Here is a 25,130-nt window from a genome sequence, read left to right as displayed (position 1 = left end):
TGGCTCGGTTTCCTTGCTCATCAATCCATTGTAGGGTCTGTTTTTCGCTTCTGGCAATCTGGTTCTTCCTTGTTTTTCTTTTTCTTTCATAATCATCATTTCGTTTTTTCTTTAATTTGTGTGCCTTTAATTAAAGTACCTGCTGTGAAATGTTTTTGTTTCTATCAAATGTGTTTTTATTATGTTCTGTTAATATTTGAGATATCAGAGAAAAAAAAACATGGCTTCATGTGATATAACCAAGTTTAACGGCATTTGAATTGATCATAAGAATTCTTATATTTCTTGACTCCATTAGTAAAAAAAGAGATAAATTTTCAATTTACCTTTCATCTAGGTTGAGATTGAGTTTTGAATTTTCTTTTTGTGTTTTAGCATATCTTACAATTTTCACTTGACTTATTCAATTCTCGTATTGAAAAATTAGAACCATTAGTTGCCTCATCTGCTACTCTATTCTCATAGAACTAAGTGTAAAGTTTGCGTGTAGAAAACAGTGAATCGTTCTAAAACCAAAGCAAAAAATGAAAGAAAAAGGTTATGCCAATCACCAAAAGCGCAGACATCGTCGTCGGGTGAGATTATCTGTCTAAGATGTTTAACTTGAGTTACATTTTGTGGGAAAGCTAATTCTTGTGTGGTGTGATAACTATCTTACAAAATTAAACACGAAAATTTTGTTCTCCCTAGAATAACGTACAGAAATCCGTTTTTGGCGCATCCGAGCGCCACTTTTTCTCTTTCCTTTTATTTCTTGTATCATATTTAGTTGGTTTCTTTTGTCATTTCTAAGGCCTTTTATAGTTTCTTTGTTTCCATTAAGTTTACTTGATGTTTCATTTGTTTGATAACATTCTTAATAGTTGCTAAACACACTGCTCTAGAGTACTACTGGGGATATGGAAACAACTTGCAATCAGAGGTCTTACCACGTGGATGGGCTTCCGAATTCATCCGCGGTACACAACGGCGCAGATGAATTGTGAAAACGGCCATGCAAGTAATTAATCCTCTTTTTTATTAATTTCATAGTAAAGCGTTTACAGTATACCAAAGCGTTTGTTCTGTGTTTCATTTTTTTTTTCGATTTGAAAACGATTGAGACGATAATTAATAAACGGAAGAGATATTTTTCTTAATCGTGATTTGTTCTTATAAGATTCAATAAAATTCAATTGATTGGCTCCTAGTATTTGTCCTTAAAGCGAAACTGTACAATATTCACACAGCAACGGAGGGGAGATTTTAAACATTTTATTAAAACTATAACTACTATAAGGTAAGGATCTAACAATGAGGTGTTTTTGTTTCTTCGCATCTTTTTTTGAGTAAATAAGTAGCAAAATTTTAGTAAATAGTCAACAAATAGCAGCTTCAGGGCGTTCGAGGTTTTTGTGCTCGCCAGTCTAGATAGAGTGTCGGAATAACAAATTGAAGCTATGAAAATATATCTTTTGTCCTTCTTTTGAATGCTAACAGATGCTAATTTTTCTTTGAAGAACTACAGGATATCACGTTTGTAGTGCAACGATATTTACCTCAATATGTTAAACGGAATGCGGTTTTATAACCTCAAAAATGTTCTAACCTCGCAAGGAACGTCTCCCGCTGCCAAATCTTCAAGATTACCGATCTGCACACACTAATCAATGTTATTCCGAGGCAATCAGGCTTATCTTGCTTTGACGTGCAAAACTGTTTTCACTAGAAATTGGATAGCATGTTGTCAGTGACTACCGTGCTTTGTTTGTTTGTGCTTTTAGCATCATTCATCAACAAAAAAGCTACTTGGACCACTTGATAGAGATTTTGATCAAACAAACTGCACTGATTTTAATAGTAATCATGCGGGTTCGAGAGTTCAACAAGTTTTTACTTTGTGTAATGTTTTTTTTTCTATTTACATGATAACGGAATGTGTGCAATTGGTCGGTTGATTCTCCAGCATTTTTTGACTTAATCAATACTGTTTTTCAACTATTTCCTAAAATTTTTAACATTTTGCATTGTAGATTGATTTTAAGCAAACTGAAAAATATGCAAAATTTCGGTTAAAGAAAAAATAGTAGAAACTTACCCCAATTTTCATAGCAAAAACTCTTGTTTTAAAACATTAATCGATAAAAAAGCTGTCATAAACAATTTAGCCAAGTTTTAATCGACTTAGATAATATGGATCACAAAATTTTCCACAGTGAAAAAAAAATTGACTTGCCAAAAGTTACGCAAAGAAGAATCAATCGAACTATTTTGCGCAGCGATCCCGTCCCGTACTTATATTTCCGTCCATTGTTGTGTTTGTTAATTGTGTTGACATGTTTGGTTTGCTTCTGAGGCAATATGTACAATGTCTTCTGGTAAGATGATTCATTTCTTTTTTTCTTTCTGTTTTTGGTTCCATTAAGTCTTACTGTAAACTACGTGCTGCACTGATGTGATCAGTACCTACTATTTTTAATTACAAAATTATCCTCACTCGGATAGCAACAACAAAAATTTCTTATGTATTTACAGAATAAATAACGAATGCTGATGCTATGTCATGTTTACGTTACTTTGTTCCCAAGGTTGTGGTTTTTTCTTCTTCTATGGTTTTTACACGCGAAAATTTCGCGTGAGTGTGTCATTATTTTGTTTTGTTTCCTACAATAGACTATTACATTCATTGAATGTCACCGTTCAAACCGCTTCTCGTCGATTTTCCTCGTTTCTGTTGTGTGAATTGTGTGAGTGCAGCATACTTTCGCCTTCAGTTTGCACTACCAGCCGCTACTTGTCACTCTACTAAACGTACTAATCAGTTCAAGCGTCGATAGGTACTAGGGAAAAAACGTACTAGTTCACTTTGTATGTGTGGGTGTGTGTGTATGTAGTCAGAGTGGATATGCGCACAGGCAGGTACTTCCGCTGATCCTAGTTAGTATCTGCTGTAGCTGCTACGAGTGTGAGGCTACTTCTATATCCACTTGTTGTTTCGCACCGCCGAGCGGAGCCTGCGGCCCCACATCAAGTTATATCATACTATTGTGCCGTGAAGGTGCTGAGGCTGCTGGTTACCGCTGCTGCTGGATTCGTTTTGCATATTCGATAAATTAGACGCAGACCCACTGACCAGTCCTCCGCCGACACCTCCTCCAGCACTATTCGAACTTCCACTTCCGTTCGATGAGTCATGGATTGTGCTAAGTCCGAGCGATGATCCTCCCAAACCCATGGACGCACCCAATCCAGACGGATTCACTCCTCCACCGCTTCCGGTTGGCACGGGAACACCGATCACGGGAAGTGGCTCCTCCGGAGGTGTCACCTGTGAGAACAATAACAGTTAACAAAGTGAGAGCAGAAGCGAACCGACATTACCTCTAGTCCGATGCTGCCGTTGAGTGCGATTTTGATCGGGTTGCTGTGATTCGTCGCTTGCATCAGCGTCGCGAAGTGACTGATGCCAATCTCCTCCAGCGATGATTTCCGCCTGCCAGTGTTGCCAATGTTCGGAAGACCTTGCCGCAATGAGTTGGAGCGCCTCAACAGAATGTCACTGTCGATCTAAGGGAACAAGAAAAAAAATTCATTCTAACTTGATGCCATGGCAAAAGCAGTGACTTACCCTGAGGGAATTGCTGCGTCCCCTCAACTGTCCCATTGCATTAGGACTATCTGGAAGAGATAGAGAATTCGATTTTGTTGTGACCAGCGGGGGAGCTCGTGGCGTTACGTAACCTGACATCGGCTGAGGACCACCAATGGTATTCAGTCCGATGCCCGATCCACGCCGGGAACCGGCCGCGGCCGCCGCTAGATTGATATTCGAGCAGAATGATATGTTGGACTTGCGGCGCGAGTTGTGCCGTTCGAACGTCTTCTGGGCGGAGAATGGCGACGGTCGCACGAGGTATCTGCGAATGGGAGAAAGAATATCGGTTAGAAGTCACATTTAAGTGTTCGTAATTTTCAGCTCTTCGCATAGTGCAACTACATTTCCAAAGGAGAGCACCTTCAAACGCATTTGCGAAACTTAATCGTATGACCAAGTGGCTCGGCGATAATTTATGCTATTTTTAAATGGTTAAATACCGTGACCCAAGATTTTATTAAGACAATAAACGAAACTGAATGTCCTCGCTTCTTGTTTCTTAGTAGATTCGCTATTGCGTACCTATGTGTTAATGAAAAAAATCCCAAACAATACTTCTAGCGATATATTTCTAAAAGTTCCATAAATTTTCAAGATCAGATATTGCCTGGATTGTCCTACTATCGCGCAACGCCTTCTCTCCCACCTCAAAAGCTCTATGAAGTGAGAGAATAACAACATTCACCGCAATAGTGATGTCTAAACGTAGACAAACATTCAATTGCCTCTCTGAAATGAATTTTCTTTATCTTCTCGACTTTCGAAACTCGGAATAAATACAAATGCCGATTCAATACCGCTGAAAGAAGCAGGGTCAAAAATGTGGAAAAAATGGCTAAAAAGAATCCAGCAAGATCATTGAGGGCCATGACTCGGGAAACCGGGTATTCGGACTATTCAATATTGGCGGATAGTGGTCAAAAACCATGAATATAAGTCGTACGTGCTACACAGTGGTCAATTCATAAACTTTGTGACCAAATTTAGGTGATTGAAGAAAGCTGAAAAACTTCACAGTTGTTGTAATCTATTGTAAATATTTATTGAAGACTTGAAGGATAAAAGTAGGATAAGTTATTATTATCAAATATACACATCCCGCAGTCCAGTTTAGTGCTAATCACACTTTACGCAACCCTGATACTGCTGATAAAAATGCACCAGCGAAGTAAGCTGTCGAGAAGAAATGCTCGATGCGATATAATGAGAAATTTACACTATCAAAAGATATATTTGAGCCAGCTACGTGAATAAATGGGAAAGGACTTTTACACTTGTGGTAGCGTTGACAGATCGAACCATGTTGGAGATATAGTTGGAATATATTAAGATATTCTTTGGCAAAAGTTAAACAGTCAATTGAGTATTGCATTTTTGAAGTAGAATACTTCCCTCAGGAAGTTCGGCTACATAGGGATGTGAAATGAAAATCTAAAACCGAAAAAAGTGAAAAATATGTCCAATTTCAAATGCTAATAAATCGGTTAGTATTCGATGGATTTCCTTCGTTCTTGCAGCAATAGATTGGAAAATCTTCTAAGATTCTTCTCAAAATAAGATAATTGTAATTTTATTATTCACACTATTGTACTATTGAAAATAGTCAAGCCTTGTCAAAACGAAAAATTCGACCTCTGATTGGTCGTTATATGCTTGCTTCCCAAGCACGGTCGACAGGATCATATACCTTGCAATTGAAAACATGCTATTTGGCCTATATAAGAGCTTGTTTCAGCCGGAGCCGCTCATAATAGTTCTAGACAGCGACAACAGATTTCGTCGTCTCCCAGCTGCCAAGTTGCAACATGATGCAACACGCAACAGCGAGCAAACGAAATCGCTTGATGTTACAACCCGCAATAAGATACGGGTTAAAACCGTTGCGTGTGTGAGAGCACCATCGGTGTTTATTCGCTGGATACACTATCTACTGTCTACTGAACGCAATAATCTGCTTACATGCGACACGGGGACGGGAGCATTTTCTTCAACCAAGCTGCACAACACGACACAAAACATGTTATTTTGTTGCTTCAATGAGAGTGCTATCGGTCCGGCTCGAAAAGAAATCATTTTTGTGCATCCGTGCTACGAAACTGAGGAAAATCTTTAGAAACTGAAAAAAGAGGTGGAGCTTATCAAATGATCGCTCTGACACATATTTTTCAAGTTATATCATTTCACCACGTACGAAAAATAATTCATTCCTATTTTCATCCCTATATAAGAGCCTGTTTTAGTCGAAGCCGCTCATCATCATCAGTTAAGTTTTGACCGTTGAACAGAACAGTCGTTTTACAAACTGAGCAAAGTATACGTTGTGCACTTAGTAGATGGAGGTGGAAGAAACCTGGACGCTGCAATCCGCGGCGAATAAATCTTCCACGGGCACCAAGCCTAAGCGGTAGAAAACAGAAGCACCCGACATTAGTGACGACGAGCTGGAAGCGGAGTTATTGCGAAAAAACACCTTCAGTAAGCTGACGGAGAAATTTAAAGCCAAGAGCCAGCCGGCCCCAGTGGTGACTGCATCGGAAAACTCGTCCGGGAAGAAGAAGCAGCCTCCGTTGGTGGTTAAGAACATCGGCTTCGCGGACCTCGTCGAAAAAATGGAGCACTGCGATGCCCGACCGACATACAAAATAACCCGGTTTGGCATCAAAATTTTGTGCTCATCGGCGAAAGAATTCGACAGAGTAAAAATCTACCTGCAGGAGTCTGATTGCGAGTTCTACACACATGACAAACCAACTGAACGTCCTTATCGGGTCGTGCTCCGTGGCCTCCCACTGGCTGACCCTACCAGCATCCTGGATCGGTTGAAGAAAGAATCCAACATCACTGCCCTGGCCGCACACATCATCCGGCGTAAAGTTGAGTTTGCCGATCTGGACGAGTCGTTTTATCTGGTACACTTTGCAAAGGGGTACACCAACTTGAAGAAGCTGAGTGAAGTTAAAAGCATTGGTCACATCATCGTAAGATGGGAAGCTTACCGCAACAAACGCGCTGATGTCACACAATGCATGAACTGCCTGTACCATGGTCACGGAACCCGAAACTGTCATCTGAAGAGCCGCTGCAACAACTGTGGTGAACTGCACGCTACGGAAAAATGCAAATCTAATGCACCCGCCAAACGATGCGCCAACTGCGAAGGCGCTCACGCTGCTACGGACCGCAACTGTCCCAAGAGAGCCGAATACATCACGATTCGGCAACAAGCGACAACTTCGAATCAGCCTGGAAGAAACATAAGAAAAAGTCCGCCTGTGCCTGCTCTGAACGAGAAAAACTTCCCAAGCATCCTGCAGCCCGTCGGTGTGCCAATCCCGGTGGGCTTTCCGTCAACTTCCAACGCCTGGACAAACCAACAGAAGGATGAACGGAAAATCGAACCCCGTGTTAGAGCAGGAGTACGAAATTCACCCTCGAATCCCTCCACGGAAGGTAACAAAGATGCGCTCTACGGATTTGACGAGCTGTGGACCATCTTCAACGAGTTCTGCGATCGTATGAAGCAATGCAAGAATAAATCGGACCAAGTCCGAGTCGTTGGCTATATGGTTTGCAAATATGGGGTCAATTGAGCCTCGCTGCATCCGTATTGCCAACTGGAACGCTCGCTCTGTAAGGGCGAAAAAGATCGAACTGAGCAACTTCCTTGCTCAACAAAACATCGACGTAGGAGTTATCACCGAAACCAGGCTAAACCCAACATCCAACTTTTCGCTCCCCAACCACACCATGGTTCGGCTAGACCGCCCTAACTCCAGCAGTGGCGGTGTTGCTGTGATCGTCAAACACGGCATCCGCTACGAAATCCTCCCGCGTCCGAAGACGAGTATCATCGAAGCCATCGGTGTGAAGATCCATGCTCTCCATGGAGGCATCATGCTGTTTGCTGTCTACTATCCTCGCCAGTGTGGGGAACGCAACGGTACATCCAAGCTCTACGCAGAAGACCTCCAAAAACTCACCGATACCAGAACCGGCTTTGTGGTGGCTGGTGACCTCAACGCGCGCCATACACTGTGGCGGAACCGAAGCTGCAACAAAAATGGTGATCTGCTGGCGGAACACCTTAGCTCAGGCACGTGTACTATCCACTTTCCAGACGAACCAACCTCTCTATCCCCAGCTGGTACTACGTCGACACTGGACGTCTTCCTAACTGACCTGGCCCTGTCTAAGCCGGTCACCCACCACGAACTGAGCTCCGACCACTTTCCGGTGGTGTGCGAACTGGATCCAACACCTGCTCCGGTCCAGATGAGAAGAGACTATCATCGGGTCAACTGGGTCACATTCAGCCGACTGGTGGACACACGCCTACCTGACGACGAACCGATCCTGCCATCCGTTGAAGCCATAAACAACCAGCTGCAAATCTTCGAGGAAGCAATTCATGCCGCAGAAGAATCCTGCGACCGTTGGGTACCGGTAAGGCGCCAGTTTACCGCAATTGACGCCCAAACCTGTAGGCTAATCCAACAGCGAAACACCATCCGACGGCAATTTCAGCGTACGGGCTGCCTGCTGAAGAAACAACAAGCCGCCATCCTCAACCGAATCATCGCAGACCGGGTGGCAATAATTCGAAACGACCAGTTCGCTGCTGACATTGGTCAAATGGGTGACCATTCAAAGCCCTTCTGGAAGGTGGCAAAACTACTGAATCAGAAACCGAAAGCGATACCACCCCTGAAGGACGATCAAGGAGGCATTCTGGTGTCTCCTCCCGAGAAAGTGAATGCTATCGCCAACAAGCTCGTCTTGGCGCACAACATCGGAGACAGCATGGTAAGCCCACACGAGGACATGGTTCGACAGACTATTACCCAGCTAGAACATCAAATCCACGACATTCCGGAGGCCAGCCAGGTATCAGAGAGGGAAGTGAACGCTGCGGTTAAATGTGGCAAAAATATGAAAGCGCCAGGCAACGATGTCATCTTCAACCTGGTACTGAAGAAACTGTCCAGCAAAGCTTTCGGTTTTCTGGCGGCCATCTTCACAAGATGTTTCGAGTTGGAACACTTCCCGACCAGATGGAAAACAGGGAAAGTTATTCCCATTCTGAAGCCAGGAAAGGACCCGACTCTAACGACAAGCTACAGGCCCATCACACTGCTGTCAGCGGTGAGCAAAGTCTTCGAAAGGATCATACTTCAGCGCAAGTTGGGGCACATCGAAGAGCGTGAGGTCATCATACCGGAACAGTTCGGCTTCCGGAAAGGGTATTCCGCCGTTCAACAGCTGGTTCGAGTGGAAAACATCAACAACACTGCCATGGCACTACTAGACGTCGAAAAAGCATTCGACAATGTGTGGCACGACGGGCTGATCCACAAACTTGTCCAGTCCAGGTTCCCGCTGTACCTGATCAAAATGGTGAGGAGTTACCTAGTTAATCGGCATTTTCGAGTCCATTTCTATGGAACGGACTCGGAACAACACGGCATTCCAGCTGGAGAACCACAGGACAGCTTACTGGGCCCAATCCTCTACAGCATATTTACATCAGACGTGCCTCCACTTCCCAGTAGGTGCAAATTATCGCTGTACGCGGATGAAAGCGCGATACTGGCAAATGGACGAATGCCGAAGGACTACCGAGCCCGGCTGCAGCGTGGGGTAACTGCATACGTCGACTACCTTGCTAGCTGGAAAATTAAAGTCAATGAAGCGAAAACACAAACAATACTCTCACCACCGGAAAGTTGTCGAATAACGATCAACGGTATTACCGTCGAATGGTTCAGCAAGGCAGGCTACCTCGGTGTAACCATCGACGACAAACTGCTCTACAATGCTCACACAGACAGCCTCAGAAAAAGATGCATCGGACTGATGAAGAAATTATACCCGTTGACATGCCGTAGGTCGCGGTTGTCGCAACGAAACAAAATCGCGATCTTTGAAATGATAGTCGCTCCGGTAGTAAACTATGCCATGCCAGTATGGGATTCCTGTGCCGAGACCCATAAAAAGAAACTCCAGGTAGTCCAGAATCGTCTGCTAAGGAACATAATGAATGCCCCCTACGACATCCGAATAACAGACCTGCATCGAGCGGCCGGATGCAAGACAGTACAGGAGCGAATAGAAGACTCCTACGCCAGTTTTGTGGAGAAGGCCCTCTCCTCAGAGCACTAACTCATTCGAGGCCTGGTAAATTAGGTTATAAAATTTTAGTGTGAGTAGGATTTTCAAATTTAAATATCGATGGTTGAATCATCAAAATAATGCACATATGGAAAAAAAGCAATAACAGATATTAAAAATATTTAACGAGGAATCCGAAGTTGAAAACAAATATTGTAAATCTCTTAAAATGTTCAACATTGTACGAATCAAAAAGAATTAAATGAAGACCAAGTTTAATGTAAAAAAGTAGGAGGGTGGTATTCAAGACACGACCGCATGACGTTGACTAGCGTATTCTTATAAAAAAAAAATATTCCATTGAAGCAAATAGTAGAGGGAATTGCAACGCTTCTTTTACAAAACTTCTGTAACAAAATTTCGAGGCACCAAAAGGTGCCAGTTGCCGATTATTCTCGTTTACTGGTTAGTCCGTCCAGAATTCCAGCCATTTAAGTGTTTTGCAGTAGCCATTTACTACTAAAAGCCACCAGCATAACGGGTCAAACCGGCACGAGATGACCGGTACTATTTTGTCTTTCCTCCTTTCAGCTGCTTACACCTAGCGCTGTCGTGAAATTAACATCAACATAAACATGCATTTTTGCAAGGTTTTTTTTCCGCTAGCAACAGCAATTGTAAAACATAAAATTCAACTAACCGCTTCTATTATAAAACTGCGAGGCACCAAAAGGTGCCAGTTGCCGATTTCTTGTTTACTGGTTTCCGTCCAGAATTCCAGCCATTTTAGTATTTTGCAGTAGCCACCAGCATCACGGGTGAAACCGGCACGAGATGACCGGTACTATTTTGTTTTTCTTCCTTTTAGCTGCTAACACCGAGCGTCCGTATGTATCCGGTACGGTTTAATAATGAAACTGATGGGGTGAAATGTTCGAACGATCCGTTTTATACCAAGGCTTCGTCAGATAATTAGAAAGAAGGAGGGGCTACATAGTTGATGGAATGGTAAAGACAAATGTTTCTTAAAAGCTGCGCCGGCCGCTGTCGTAATATTAACACCAACACAAACATGCATTTTTGCAAGGTTTTTTCCGCTAGCAGCAGCATTTGGTAAAACAGAAAATTCAATTAGCCGCTTCTGTACCAAAATTTCGAGGCACCAAAAGGTGCCAGTTGCCGATTATAGTTTCCTGGTTAGTCCGTCCAGAATTCCAGCCATTTAAGTGTTTTGCAGTAGCCATTTACTACTAAAGCCACCAGCATTACGGGTGAAACCGGCACGAGTTGACCGGTACTATTTTGTCTTTCCTCCTTTCAGCTGCTATCACCTAGCGTCCGCATGTCACTGGTGCGGTTTTGGAAACAGAATGATGGGGCGCCGGCCGCTGTCGTAAAATTAACACCAACAAAAAGATGCATATTTGCAAGGTTTTTTCCGCTAGCAGCAGCATAAACATCGGAAACAGAAAGTGACAACAACAATAACAACAAAGTCAGATCGTCAGATCGATCCGTTAGTGTCGACTGTGCTTGGGAAGAGAGGTAGTGATTGGCTGCGCGGTATGATTTAGACAATCGATATTAATTACCAATTTTTCAATAGTGTATCTCAAACAATATTTTGTTTTTGTTACATAAATTTAACCGTAAAAGAATTTCTGATCGATTGATGCCAAAACCTCGAAAACCTGATTATAGATGACTGCAAAATAAGCGCTCAAAACCTGACCACTTTTCTCTGGTTTTCCCTGGTTGAATTACTAGATTTTCAAATTCAGGGGCCTAACTTCGATATAGACGTTAGTCAACGTCAAAAAAAAAATAAATTAAACGAAGCCGCTCATAATAGTTCTGAACAGCGACGACAGCAGTCCTCCCTTAGCAGCAGCGGGAGCGAGCAGTGGGTATATCAGCATCGATATTAGCAGGGTCAGCTGATGCAACGACACTCCCTTCACTAAAATGCTGTTTCAGTGTGGTAGCGGGAAGCAGCAGGCTTGCATGAAGTGAATACATCAGCCAGCAACTTTCTCGAAGGCCTCTGCCATAGTAGACGCGAAAAGCGGCGCGAACCGATTCGCTCGGCCGTAGGTTGATGTACAGCTCTACTGATGGCTCTACATTAACCTACAGCTGAGCGAATCGGTTCGCGTCGCTTTTCGCGTCTATTATGGCAGAGGCCTAATGGGAAAGTTGTATCAGTTTGTTCAGAAGAATATTATTGTCGGTAATATTACAGAGATGCGATTGCGTAAATCCGATTTTGAATTGAACAATTGTTCTTTTGAGAACAAATAACACTTATTTGAAGAGTTAGTAGCTTTTAGTACCAATAGCAGTATAGTGACAGCCTCAGCGGTAGATGCAGATGCGGCCGGTACTCCCCTGAGGCCGATGTAAAGGTAAATGGGAGCAGCACGGCGAAACAGTTCGGGTTATGCTTAGACGCGTTCGTATGATAGCGGTGGTATTAGCGGTAGATGCATTTGCCAACACTTCCTCCAGTAAAGCCGTGTCTAGTTTTCAATGTGAAAACACCTTACTCATTGTGTTGACCGTGCGCCTTAGTCCTCACTATCACGGTAACACAGAGATGTAAGATAAACACTACATCCTATGATAAATTAAACAATTGTCCTTATAAGGACAACAAATGAATTAATGAAGATTTAATTTTGAATTAGAATACTTCTCTCAGGAAGTTCGGCTACATAGGGATGTGAAATGAAAATCTAAAACTGAAAAAAGTGAGAAAAATTTCAAATGCTAATAAATCGGTTAGTTTTCGATGGATTTCCTTCGTTTTTGCAGCAATCGATTGGAAAATTTTCTAAGATTCCTACCAAATGCATGAAATTGCAATTTTATCATTCGAACTATTGTACTATTGAAAACTCTTAAGCCTTGTCAAAACACAAAATGCGACCTCTGATTGGTCGTTATACCGCGCTTTCCCAAGCACGGTCGGCAGAGTTATGGACCTGGTAAATTGGGAATGCATCATTTGGCCTATATCAAAGCTCCATCAGATAATAAACAAACATTTCATCGGATATTAAATTGAACAACTGAAATTTGAGGAACACAAATGATTATTTGAAGAGTTAATATTTTCTCGTTTTGCGCTATAATCCAAAGTTAATTATCTTCATCTACATGCATACTCTGATTATTATTACGTGTTTGCGTCGCTTAGTGTTTGGCTACGGTCATGCAGAACGCAAATAACGGCGCGATGCGATTCGGCAAGACGAAATCTGTTGAAATGCATAGCTCTACTTCGCCTTAAAAAGAGCTGTACATTTCACCACGGTGAGGCGAATCGCATCGCGCCGGCATTCGCGTTCTGCATAACCGTAGCCTTTGTTCCGTTCCCGTTTAATGATGTCGTATTAAATGTGCATATTACAATTCGGCAGCACTTCAACTTCTCATTTGCACAAAATTTAAAAATATTTAATGATTCATTCAAAATATCAGACAAAAAGAAATTACAATACTGCCAATGAACGGTCAACGTTTATTTACTAGAAAAAATGACTGACACGCAAGCGAGCAGGTTATCTTTCTTGTAAAAGTATTCTACTTCAACCTTGCGGTCGTGGCTTTGCATACAACCTTCTTGTGATTTTTTTGGATACTCGGCAAATCAAGTACGGGCTAAAATAAGAATCCTAGCAGCCCCAATCCCAGTTGTTTTAACCCCTGAAATTACCCCAATCAGGACCCCGAATTTTATCCACGAAATAGGGGTCTGGAGTTAGCTGTTACCAACAGCCGGTATTGCGTCGAGTTCGCTCTTGGTGTGTTGAAACGTACGGCCTTTAACATGCGGGGCACGATCTTCAATAAATCCAGGCAATTAATCTGCTTCGTGGACGATGTGGACCTTGCCGGAAGGACGTTACAGGCGGTTGCTAAACAGTACACAAAACTAAAACCTGAAGCAGAAAGGGTTGGATTGAAAGTGAATACGTCAAAGACCACGTAGGAGGAACCGAGCGCAATAGGGCTCGCAAAGGCAGCAGCGTAAAAATTGACGGAGACGAGTTCGAGGTGGTTGACAAAATTGTATACCTCGGATCTTTGGTAACGTCAGACAACTGCAGCAGAGAAATCTGCAGACGTATTGTAGCTGGAGGTCGTGCCTACTACAGACTTCACAAGACTTTGAGGTCTAGTAAACTTCGCCCCCGTACCAAGTGCACCATGTACAAGGCACTTGTAAGACCAGTAGTCCTCTACGGGCACGAGGCATGGACAATGCTCGAGGAGGACTCGCAAGCACTGAACGACTTGTGCTCAGGACTATCTTCGGCGGAGTATGTGAGGATGGCGTATGGAGGCGAACGATGAATCACGAGCTGGCAACGGCGAAACCAGTAGCCAGAAAATCGCGAAAGCTGGAAGGGTACAATGGGCGGGACATGTTGTAAGAATGCCGGACAACAATCCCGCAAAAATGGTGTTCGTCTCGAATCCGGCCGGTACAAGACGTAGAGGTCCACAACGAGCTAGGTGGTTAGACCTAGTGGAGCAAGATATTGGAAGTGTGGGACTCTCAAGAAACTGAAGACAAGCTGCTATTCACCGAGGACGTTGGCGTAACATTATGACGCAGGTGAAATCCTGAAAGATGCTTCACCAGGAAAGGTAAAATTCAAATATTTCCTTTTATTAGCGAAACATCCGATTCATTGATCAGCTGATATCAGAGTCGACCCTGAGATCGAGAGGGCCGCTCGCTGCCGTGCTAGCCATTTGAAAAGATGCTAGTGTTGCCCACCCCTTACCGATGCACAGTGGTCCAATTGGGCAAAAAGTGGAACTTAATTCCATAGCGTCTTTTACCTTCATCCTTGAAAGCTTGAAAGTGTGTTAAAAGTGTCTTCAGAACAATTGTTTGTATGAATGACACGCATAATCGCAAATTATCAAAAAGTATGAAGATTTTACTATACTAAAAATAAAAAAAATAACTTTTTTGTGTTAAGAGATAGAAGAATAGTTTATTCGGCAAAGTTGTAGAAGATTCAAAAATATGAAACTTTGTTGAACAAATGAAAAAAACCCCATCATTTTTTTGGTACAAAGTTATAAAGTATTTAACATGGAACTTACTTAGAAGTTAGTTTTTTGTATTTAACTTTTGTTAGTTGCATTTTACCAAAAGTATTGTTCAGAGGAATTGTTGGGGCACACAAAATAAACATTTTTGCCAAAGGTAATATATCCCCAAGACTTTTCCTTACAAAGTTATATCATATTTTAGCTTATTTTTTCGATAACTTCAAGAACGTATAGATAAAAAAGGGGCAAGTGGAATCATGATGTCAATACTTTTCCTTGAAGTTAAGCTGAAGTACTATAAACTCCTTTTGGTTCCATTTGTCCCAATCCACCCATGTTAGAGTACCGTGCTGGATCGAAACTCGTACAGTATCGAAATTCGCACACCTTGATGTTTTTCTTCAGTTTTAAGCATTATAAAAATGAAAATTCATATAATAATTACATGTAAATATACGTTGAGCTGTTGGCCTTTTGTTAAATTAAACTATGCGCCAGTAGGCCATGAAAAGAAAAATTAAAAATGAAAAATCAATTGTGTATCGGTTTCAGGTGTCATTTCGTTGTATCGTTAGAGAATTTACTAAGGAAACGTTCTTCAGATAAAAACGATTTTCAAGTGGGATATAAGTGTTTTACTCTGTGAATCTTTTTGAAATTGATGGAAAAGATAAGTTTTTGTCATTTTCGAGTTGTATATTGTCTGGTAAATAGTGTAAATAGTATTTATTCAACAAAAACTGTGCCGTACGGATTTTGATTCTTGTTAATTGCTTGAATAGAAATCCGCATAGCGTGTGTATCATGCATATATTGTTGAACTTTCTTATTGTTTTCAGCATATAATGGAAGAAAACAAGTATAAATATACGGCAAACAATTTCGAAGGAGCTGTGACTGAGGTGCGCAAGGGAAAGTCATACCGGGAAGCTTCGAGTGGCTCCGGCGTTCCGGTTACTACGAAACGCTACGAAAATTGCACTATTTCAGCTGATATATAAAATTAGAAAACCGTGTGAAACTTTAGAAACCAATTGATCCTCAAAATATATTTATTCGCAAATTTAAAGATAAATTCACTGTGCTACAGCGATTTAGAACTTCTGAAGTGACCTAGTGTAGGTTGTAGGTCTTGTTGAGTGTAACATTCGCTCATACTAGAAATTTTTCAAACAACCGCAAAATCTGAAGTTATGGTCAAAATACGATTTTTTGGACTTCAGCGCATATATAATATTTTTTAACTCGGTCATTTATCAACCGATTTTCAATATAAAAGTAGTTTTAGAAAGAGGACAAATAGAGCTTTCAAAATACATACAGGTTTGTTCTAATATTAGTGAAACATGTTGAGTTATTTGAGCTTAAATCTAATTTTTTTAGACTTTTTCATGCAATTTTTCAATTAAGTTGTCAATTTTCCGTCTATTTTTGTGAGAAGCATACCTCACATATACTATAATTTTGAAAGTTCATTCAATTCCGAACCAATAGAAAGTAGTTTTGTAAAAATCGGTTGTAATTTGGCTGAGTTATATATTTTTTAAGAAAACCAGAATTTTTAGCTTCTATCGCGCAATTATTTCACGGAGCTACACTGCCGGTAACCGCAAGTCAGTCCCATCTGTAATTTTGTCAATTTTGAGTTAGCATCGTATTTTGGCCTAGCTTTGAGTATATTTTCAGATGTACCGATAAAAAATAGTGGTTTGTTCAACAAAAGTGGAAATCAATACCAAGTCGAATTGTCACATTAGACAAAATAACCGCAAGTCATTCCCAGAAGAAAAATAACCGAAAGTCAGTCCAGATTTACAAAAAAAAAAAAACATGCATAATACAACAGTAAAATGAATGGGGAGTAAAAAGGAGTTCGATACGACCGTTTAGATGAAAATAAGTTATCTAGTAATAATTATCAATTATTGGGATTATTTTTTAGTTTGAATGGTGATGAATTTATGTGGAGCAATTTTCTGCTAATACGAATTTAAGTCAATTTTTTTTCTTGCTTCGCTTCTTCGTGGATCTATCCGCAAAATCTTGAGTATCGAAAAAACTTCCATCAGAATCCAGGGAATCGTTTCAAGAAATCTCCAAAGGTGATGCTCAAACCTCAAATGGATTTGGATCATCTTGACATTTGTTGTCGGATGAACCAACTGCAGTCCCGGCTTCAGTTTCTTTATCCGAGTCCTCACCGGATAAACTTTCATCGGTTCCGTACATCATGAAATTTTCCAACGTCGACATTTCTTAAAAGGTTCTCATGGACATACACTTCCTAACAGCGAAGGATTGACAGTTTTCCACGGCAACGAATAACAACACGTCAATACGCACTATAGTTTCAACATGGCAATGTGACTGACTTGCGGTTACTTTTCTCTTCGGTGTAGAATGTAACGGCAAGTCAGTCACACTCAAGGTTTTAATCATAAAATCAATTATATCAATGGTTTTTACAACGTAATTAGTGCGGGCTAGTATGCAAACTATATTTTAGCATGAATATTGTCAAAATAATTCATCTTAAATAAGTGATAACTGAGCGTGAATGAAATATATTTCGAAGCTGTTTTCTCGTTTTAACATTTTTACAGATGGGACTGACTTGCGGTTACCGGCAGTAAAAATGATGAAGAATGCAAGAACTTTTGATGTGACTTAGTGTGGGTTGTAGCTTTAGTCAAATGTTGCTTGCGCGTTTACTTGAAGTTTTTCAAATACCCCGAAAATTATTAGTTGTGGTCAAAACCCTGTTTTTTACCTTAGCTCACATTTTTAAGTTTAATTCAGTTTTTTTCAACTAATTTTTTATATTTTTGCTGTTTTGAAAGCGAAATCTAGAACTCTTGAAACATATAAATATGTCTAAAGAGTTTACCTATATGCGATGAATAGTTTTAAATAAAATAAGATGATTTATATTGAATAAAATAAGATAATTTTTTTTTTTAATTTTACCTATATGAGATGAATAGTTATAAAATGAATAAAACAGTTTATGTTATTTTTAAATTATTCCAAATTTATTCGCAATTTTTTACACATTTTTGTAATGAACGACCCTTAATTGCTGTAGAATTTGAAAAGTACATTTAGTGCCAAACGAAAACAGTAAGTGTTGTTTATGAAAATCTTTTATAATTTGGCTGAGATATGACTTGATGTTTTCCACCATATACTTAGATTTCATCGAATCATTTCTCAGGATAATTATAACATATTTTCATTAACAACACCTATTGTTTTCGTTTGGTACTAAAAAAAACTTTTCAAATTTTACAGCAATTGAAGCTCCATTACAATCGATCATTACAAAAATGTGTAAAAAATTGCGAATAAATTTGGAAAAATTTGAAAATATCATAAACCATCTTATTTATTTTGTAACTATTCATCACATATAGGTAAACTTTTTAGACATATTTATATGTTTCAAGAGTTCTAGATTTCGCCTTTCCAAAACAGCAAATATATAAAAAATTGGTTGAAAAAAAAACTGAATTAAACATAAAAATGTGAGCTAAGGTAAAAAACAGGGTTTTGACCATAACCAGGGTTGATATTTGTTGACACTCTCGAGTGAAAGTGAAAAACAAAGCATCCATAAACGTTACTTTTTTACAATCCTTTCAGAGTTCTCCCTTCCCGTTTTTTGCATGGAAGTGAACTGTCAAAACACCTCATTATATTTCGTGCGATGAAAGCAAGACAACAAAATCAGTTTATCAGTCAACGAAGATTGTCAAGGCATCGGTCAGTGTCAGTGAAAAAGTGTTTCGGTGAGGTTCATTTTGGTTGAGTGGACTGTTTGTTTTTCTCTTTCGCTTTGAAGGGAAGATCATTTGGTTGGATTTGTCGTCAAAATTTATTCCGTAACCGTGAACGATGCGCGCGATCTATTTCATCTGAGAATAACAGCACGTTACTAGGACGAAAATCTAGTGTATCTGAAAGAGTGCTGCGATCATTGGAAGTGAAAATTGAAAATGATTGGCTGTAATTTTCGAAGAATTTTGCTGGGGAAAATGACTTTTATCAGCACTGACCATCAGCGATGGAAGAAAATCGTTTCTAGCGATTTTTGAATACATATAAATCTCCTTTGTGATGCATTAACATCTCTGTCAGTGTGCGATATACATTTATTCTTCTCACATTTGCAAGCAGATCTATGTGTAAGACGAGTTACGAGGATTGCAAAGGAGCACCATGTATATAGTATCCCTGCTGGCGTACTCTCTTTCTCTTCCTTCGCACTATTCGCCTCTTGTCGTGACTGCTAACAACAACATCTGTATCTAAATGTGCACAGCTGAGTATATGGGGTTAGTCGCAATATGTACATATGATGAACAAAGATCATTCATGATCATTCCGCCAATGATTGAGATTTTTGTCAAAAAGAGAGTGAAAAAAAAGTGTGTTGTCTCCTACTCCCATAATGAGATTGTTTTGGTGGCAGGTTCAAGTTCCCAGTTGGTTTAGAGATCTTGTTTGTATAAAACGTGTGTCAGGATGGACAAAAAGGTAGAAAAGGTTTACATATCCGCAAAAAGTTCGGCAAGTTTTCGTAGTAGAGAATGGCGGTTTCAGATGCGGAAGGCGGAGTTCAAAATATTAAGAAATTATTTAATGAAATTGATCGCTAGTCTTTCGAAATAACCTGTATAATGATATACACTATAACTAGCATCGAAAACATTATGATTCATTAGGGTGGTTCATTTATTTGACATAGAGTGGTTTATAATATTGTGTAAAAATGAGTATAAAAAGAAAGAAATCACTTTTCACTCAATACCAATAGAAAAATTCCTGAAAATATAATATTTGCTACAACATTGTCGTTAGGGTGGCAATGTTGAATTGGAAAAAAATACCATGTAAAATGGCAAGATATTTCAAAACAAATTTACAAAATGTTTCAAAAAACTACTCTGTGCAAAAAAATATAACTCAACCAAAATTAAGATTGTGTCTCGCGGAAAATGTTGAATGCTTCCATGTCATTTACAAAATCACACACGGGAGGTGCATGGAATTTGAATAATGTTTTCTATTCCAAGTGTCTTGAAAGTACATGAAACGGTGGATACTGATGGAATTTGTTTTTTTGATTTTGTTTGAAAAATATACTCTCTAGGACACTTGTACTTGTGTATGCGAATGCTGTACCAGACAATTTATTCGTTTTATTTAGAGGCCGTCCACATACCACGTGGACAGATTTTTAACGATTTTGACCCCCCCTCCCCCCGTGGACAAATGCCCATATGAATTATGAAATTTTTGTAAGGACCGTGGACATCACACAACCCCCCCCCCCCAAGCTGTCCACGTGGTATGTGGACAGCCCCTTACCACAATAATGTCCTTCGCCAGGGATAGGGATCTCAACCAATAAGCAACACAATTGACTCGTTGTTTCTGAGTTTGCGTCGTTTTGACAGTTCAACCATACATTTTCTGACAAGTTTACATCATCAGAACGTGAACGTGCCCATTGGCTGAAACTTTGCATAGTCGTTTTCATAGGCAAAAAATGCCCTTTTGTGCTATAGGTTCAATTTTTTGAAACACAACTCATATTGAAAAGCTATTGAAAAATGCTCTTATGATGGTATTGATGATTACCAATACTTTTAGAGCCAACGCGGTTCGTTTGAGCGGTGTGACGTCTTCGGCAAAGTTGTAACTCATAGTTTTGTCTTCCAAAAAAATATAGACTGTAAAAAAATATTATTGATTTTCTAAAAACAAATTAAAAGAAAATTAAAAATTAATTATCCAAAACAGCCCATTTGAAAAAAATTGATTTTTTTTTATAAAAACTTCGAAAGATTACCTGAACAACGAAACCGGTCATGGAGGAATCAGAAAAAAAGCTATTTTTTTTCACGGGGTACATCTTTTTTGGAAGTACAAAGTTATTATTTACAACTTTGCCAGGTACACTATGACAATCAAATAAACCTTTTTGATCGTAAAAATATTCTTAATTCCTCATACAGTGCTCTATTGGAAATTAAAAATATGTCTACAGTCGAAACGGTTTGTTTGATTGACATAGTGTCTTCGGCAAAGTTGTAGATAATATTTTGTCCTTTCAAAAGAAAAATATTCCTTTTGAAAAAACGATTCAAACAATTTTTTCAAAAAACGATAACTTTTTTTTCTTAACTTCTAAATGGTCGGACTGGTTTCATTGTTTTGGCAATCTTTTGTAGGTTTTATTAAAAAATCAGATTTTTAAAAAATGAGCTCATTTGAATACATAATTGTTTTTTAATTTTTCGTCTTATTTAATTTTTCAATAAATGATTTTTTTAAATGTATTTTTTTGGAAAGACAGAATTATTATCTACAACTTTGTCGAAGACGTCACACCAATCAAACGAACCGAAGTGCTTTTTTATTTTATACTCATTTTTCACAATATTATGAATTATGATGTATTCGATGCTACTTATAGTATATATATTATTATACAGGCTATTTCGAGAGACTAGCAATCAATTTCATTAAATAAATTCTAAATGTTTTAAACTCCGCCTTCCACAATTGAAAAAACGATTAAGTCCCAGAGAGTCGATTTTTGCAATTTTTTTTTTTCAGATGACACCAATTCTCGACGTTTCATGCGTTTCTAAGTCATTTGGCATCAAAAACCATCGAAAACCGATTTTTTTTTGGCTATGAAAATACAGTAATTACCCGATTATATCAGTACCCGATTTTATCTGCCCCCGATTTTATCACCTTTTTCACCCAATTTTATCATCATGTAACATTCTATGTCCACCACCCCGAATCTCGCAATTATTTACAGGTGCCAGTTCCACTGTCAATTAAGATACAAACTTTCGTCTTTTAATGTCTGTAGACAGTATCCTCGATTAATTTTTATTTTTAAAATCATTGGTGTTGTTTCAACTACTTCATCGATTTTTTTCCCTCTCTAGTTTTGCTCAGGCCTATCGGTCCAAAAGCCAGGGATTGTGACTGTTAGATACGTTACGTACGTCATCGATTTGTTTCTGCTTCTGGGTGAATGAAGAAAAAGTACAAAAAGTCTCAATTTTCATGTGTTTTGAAATGTATTGAAGAGATATTTTGTGAAAGGGCTATCAGTAAACCACATAAACACATTTTGGGTCATTTCTGATCCCTCTTCCGTAACCTTAGAAAATAGCTGAAACTAATTTTTTGAGCTGCTTGAGATATGTATGACACTAAGAGAACAACTTCACAGCTTTATGCAAACACTAGTACCTATCCTACGAACTAGTAGTGAAATTTATGTTTTACTTATATGAGAGCCCTCCCTCTTCCAGAGGAGGGAGGGGTGTCAAGTGACCATTGACATATTTCTTACTCCTAATAACCTCACCATGTCAAATTTGGTTCCATTTGCTTGATTAGTTTTTAAGTTACGTAGAAGTTTGTGTTATATTTGTATGGGAGCCCTCCCTTTAAGAAGAGGAAGGGGTCTCGAGCTACTCTAATAACCTTTTCCGGCCTCAAAAACCCCCACATAAAAATTTTCACGCCGATTAGTACAGTAGTTCCCACGTCTATAAGGATCAGAGAAGCAGACAGACGGATAGAACTGCTTTTTCGTATGATTCGATTTCTTGTAGTAATCAAAATCGCTGATTTTACGTGTTAAATTATTGGTTTACCATCTTTTATAACAAAATAATAATAAAAAAAAATTCCCGATTTTATCACTTTCCCAATTTTATCACTCCAAACAGCATCAAGGGGGTGATATAATCGGGTGATCACTGTATTTGCATTTGACTCCTCTCCGAAATTTTCAATTTCGAGCAAACATGATAGTTACGTAACTGTCTCTACTACCCCCTCCCTCCCTCCTACGTAACAATAAGTAACGCAGTGATTCTTTGTAAAAAGTCAATCCGAAAGGAAACGATAAAAAAATAAAATATTACACGTAGGTACCCTGAAACTTATTGTTGCTTGAAAAGAATTATTGTTATGTTTACTAAAAATCTTAGTTCAATACGACTAAAAGAATTTAGTTTTAAGAGATAGGTTCAAGCATTTGAGTGTCTACTATCAATCACGCAAACTATGCCAAGCTTGCGTTTTTTAAATTTATTTATATCAGGAAGCCACCTTCTCTCTCTCTCCTCTTAGCACTACCTCTGAAATTAATATGAGGAAAATGTTCCATTCACCAAACCATAACCAAAACGAGAGGTAGATAAATTCTTCGGCATAACCGAAAGCTTAACGCAGGATAATTCGGTTAATTGAATAATAGCAAAGTTTGGTACCTATTAATTTCTGTATAACCTGCTTAAGCAGCCTTTTTTTTAAATGAATAAAACAAAAAAATATTATATAATATCATGTTTCACCCTACTCCAGCAGTTTTTCATTAATTGGTGTAGCAAACCTGCTGAAAACAATCGTTGCCCAAGTAGTCCAATAGCCTAAAATAACTCTCCCTCCCGCCGTCACCGTACCACATCATTGCTACTGCGTCACTGTGATGCGAAGGGGACAAGTCAAGTTTATTATTCTCTTTTGCTATCGTTTTTCCTCGTGCGACGAGCCACGTACGGAGAAAAAAACACAACGAGTTCCGCGGATCATTTTCTTCTAAGAGCTGTATATAGTCTAGTTATGTATTTATTATTTCCGAGTGAGCAATGCATCAACATTTTGTTGCGTACTGAGAAGATTCAAGTTTATTCATTACTTGAACACATCGCAATCTGTACAGTTTGGGACAAAACGACAATCGGGTCATAATCGTTTCGTTTCCATCGCTGCTGACCATAACTAATAATGTTTGGGGTATTTGAAAAACTTCAAGTAAACGCGCAAGCAACATTTGACTAAAGCTACAACCCACACTAAGTCACATCAAAAGTTCTTGCATTTTTTCATCATTTGGAGCACCGTGAAATAAATGTGCGATAGAAGCTTAAAATTTTGATTTTCGTTATAAAATATATAACTTAGCCAAATACCAACCGCTTTCCACAAAACTGCTTTCATTTGATTCGGAATTGAATATACTTTCGAAATTATAGTGTATTTGTGGTATGTTTCTTACAAAAATAGACGGCAAATTTAAAATAAATTGAAAAATTGCGTGAAAAAGTTTATTAAATTGAGCATGAGCATGAGCATGATTGACCGCCCGCGGTTGCTACTCCGTTATTGCCAGATCAACAAACAAAAACAGGTGACCTAAATTTTTACATTAGGCAATACCAGCGCCGGCCGCATCCGAATGCAGGTCAAAGAAGGAGTTTGTATAGGAATATGTTGACGTGATACTCGCTTTATTGGAAGCCGAGAACACCTCTGCACTTCCACGAGAAATCACTGGGATGTTGGATAAAGGGGAAGGTATACAGCAGGGTTCGTTTTGGTAAACGATGCGCTAATGTCGGGTTCTTCAGAACAAGTGCCGCGTCTACAAGTTTATTACATCCGCCACGATATTCATAATGTGATTCGAACTTATTTAGTTTGACAATTTAACACCGCAACAATAAAACGTACGCGAGGATACAGGATTTTTGACTAAACCGAGACAACTTAAAATTACCGTATATCTCCTCGTAAGGTGATGCTCTTTATACCTAAAACTATTGCGCGTTGTTGATCCATCTGAAGATAATGCGACCTCATGGAAGGTACCGACGCGGGGGTTGAAATGATATTTATCGACTCAACGAAATCTACTTCGATTTCCGATGTAATAATTTAGATGCAACGCGCGAGCAGTCTCCGACTTAACGTTGATGAAGATAAGAAAGATATGATGAAATATCTGGGTTCACTTCGCGAAATCACCACACGCCGGAAGTCCATATATCAGCAAAACTCGCCCGGGCCGAATACGCGTTTACACCGAAGCGTTACGAACAACCGCTTTAATCCTTCCGGCCGACACATACGCGCAGGAACTCGGCGTTAACGTCGATTATCTCTTAACAATGTACGCCTAATACGCCTAATAAATATGAAAATTGGCAATGTTCCATGCATCCAAAGCCTCAACAATTTAATAAAAGCAAATATACATATAAGCCTGAATATATTTTTAAATTTATTGACAAAGTGCCGAACTAGACATAAATATAACAAATTATGTAAAACAACTGGTCAAAAGCTAGAACAATCAAAAAATCAAAGCACATGATTCCTGAGAAACACATACTCCAAACTCCACAAACCACACTAACACTTTGTGGACAAAAATAAAACTTGTTACTGAAACCCTGCGGAAAAAAATACCGCGCACACAATTTCAACGATG

General features: G+C 39.3%; 1 protein-coding gene across 16 annotated transcripts in view; it reads right to left on the bottom strand.

Annotated features, from left to right (window-relative positions):
• Positions 1-260: 260 nt before the first annotated feature.
• Positions 261-25,130, bottom strand: part of LOC129721272 (potassium channel subfamily T member 2) — a 705,817-nt gene continuing 680,947 nt past the window's right edge. For 15 of the 16 annotated variants that reach the window (XM_055673643.1, XM_055673634.1, XM_055673644.1 and 12 more), the window contains 3 exons: positions 3,608-3,896; positions 3,361-3,546; positions 261-3,307 (listed from right to left, as the gene is read on the bottom strand). In XM_055673643.1, coding sequence (XP_055529618.1) covers positions 3,017-3,307; positions 3,361-3,546; positions 3,608-3,896 — 766 coding nt within the window. In that variant the 3' untranslated portion in view covers positions 261-3,016. The remainder of the gene's footprint in view (positions 3,308-3,360; positions 3,547-3,607; positions 3,897-25,130) is intronic. The other variant, XM_055673639.1, reaches the window with a different exon arrangement.

This window comes from Wyeomyia smithii, chromosome 2 (assembly GCF_029784165.1).
Source record: "Wyeomyia smithii strain HCP4-BCI-WySm-NY-G18 chromosome 2, ASM2978416v1, whole genome shotgun sequence".
NCBI lineage: Eukaryota > Metazoa > Arthropoda > Insecta > Diptera > Culicidae > Wyeomyia > Wyeomyia smithii.
The sequence above is the reverse complement of the archived record's forward strand: the minus strand, read 5'-3'. Positions and strand labels throughout refer to the sequence as shown.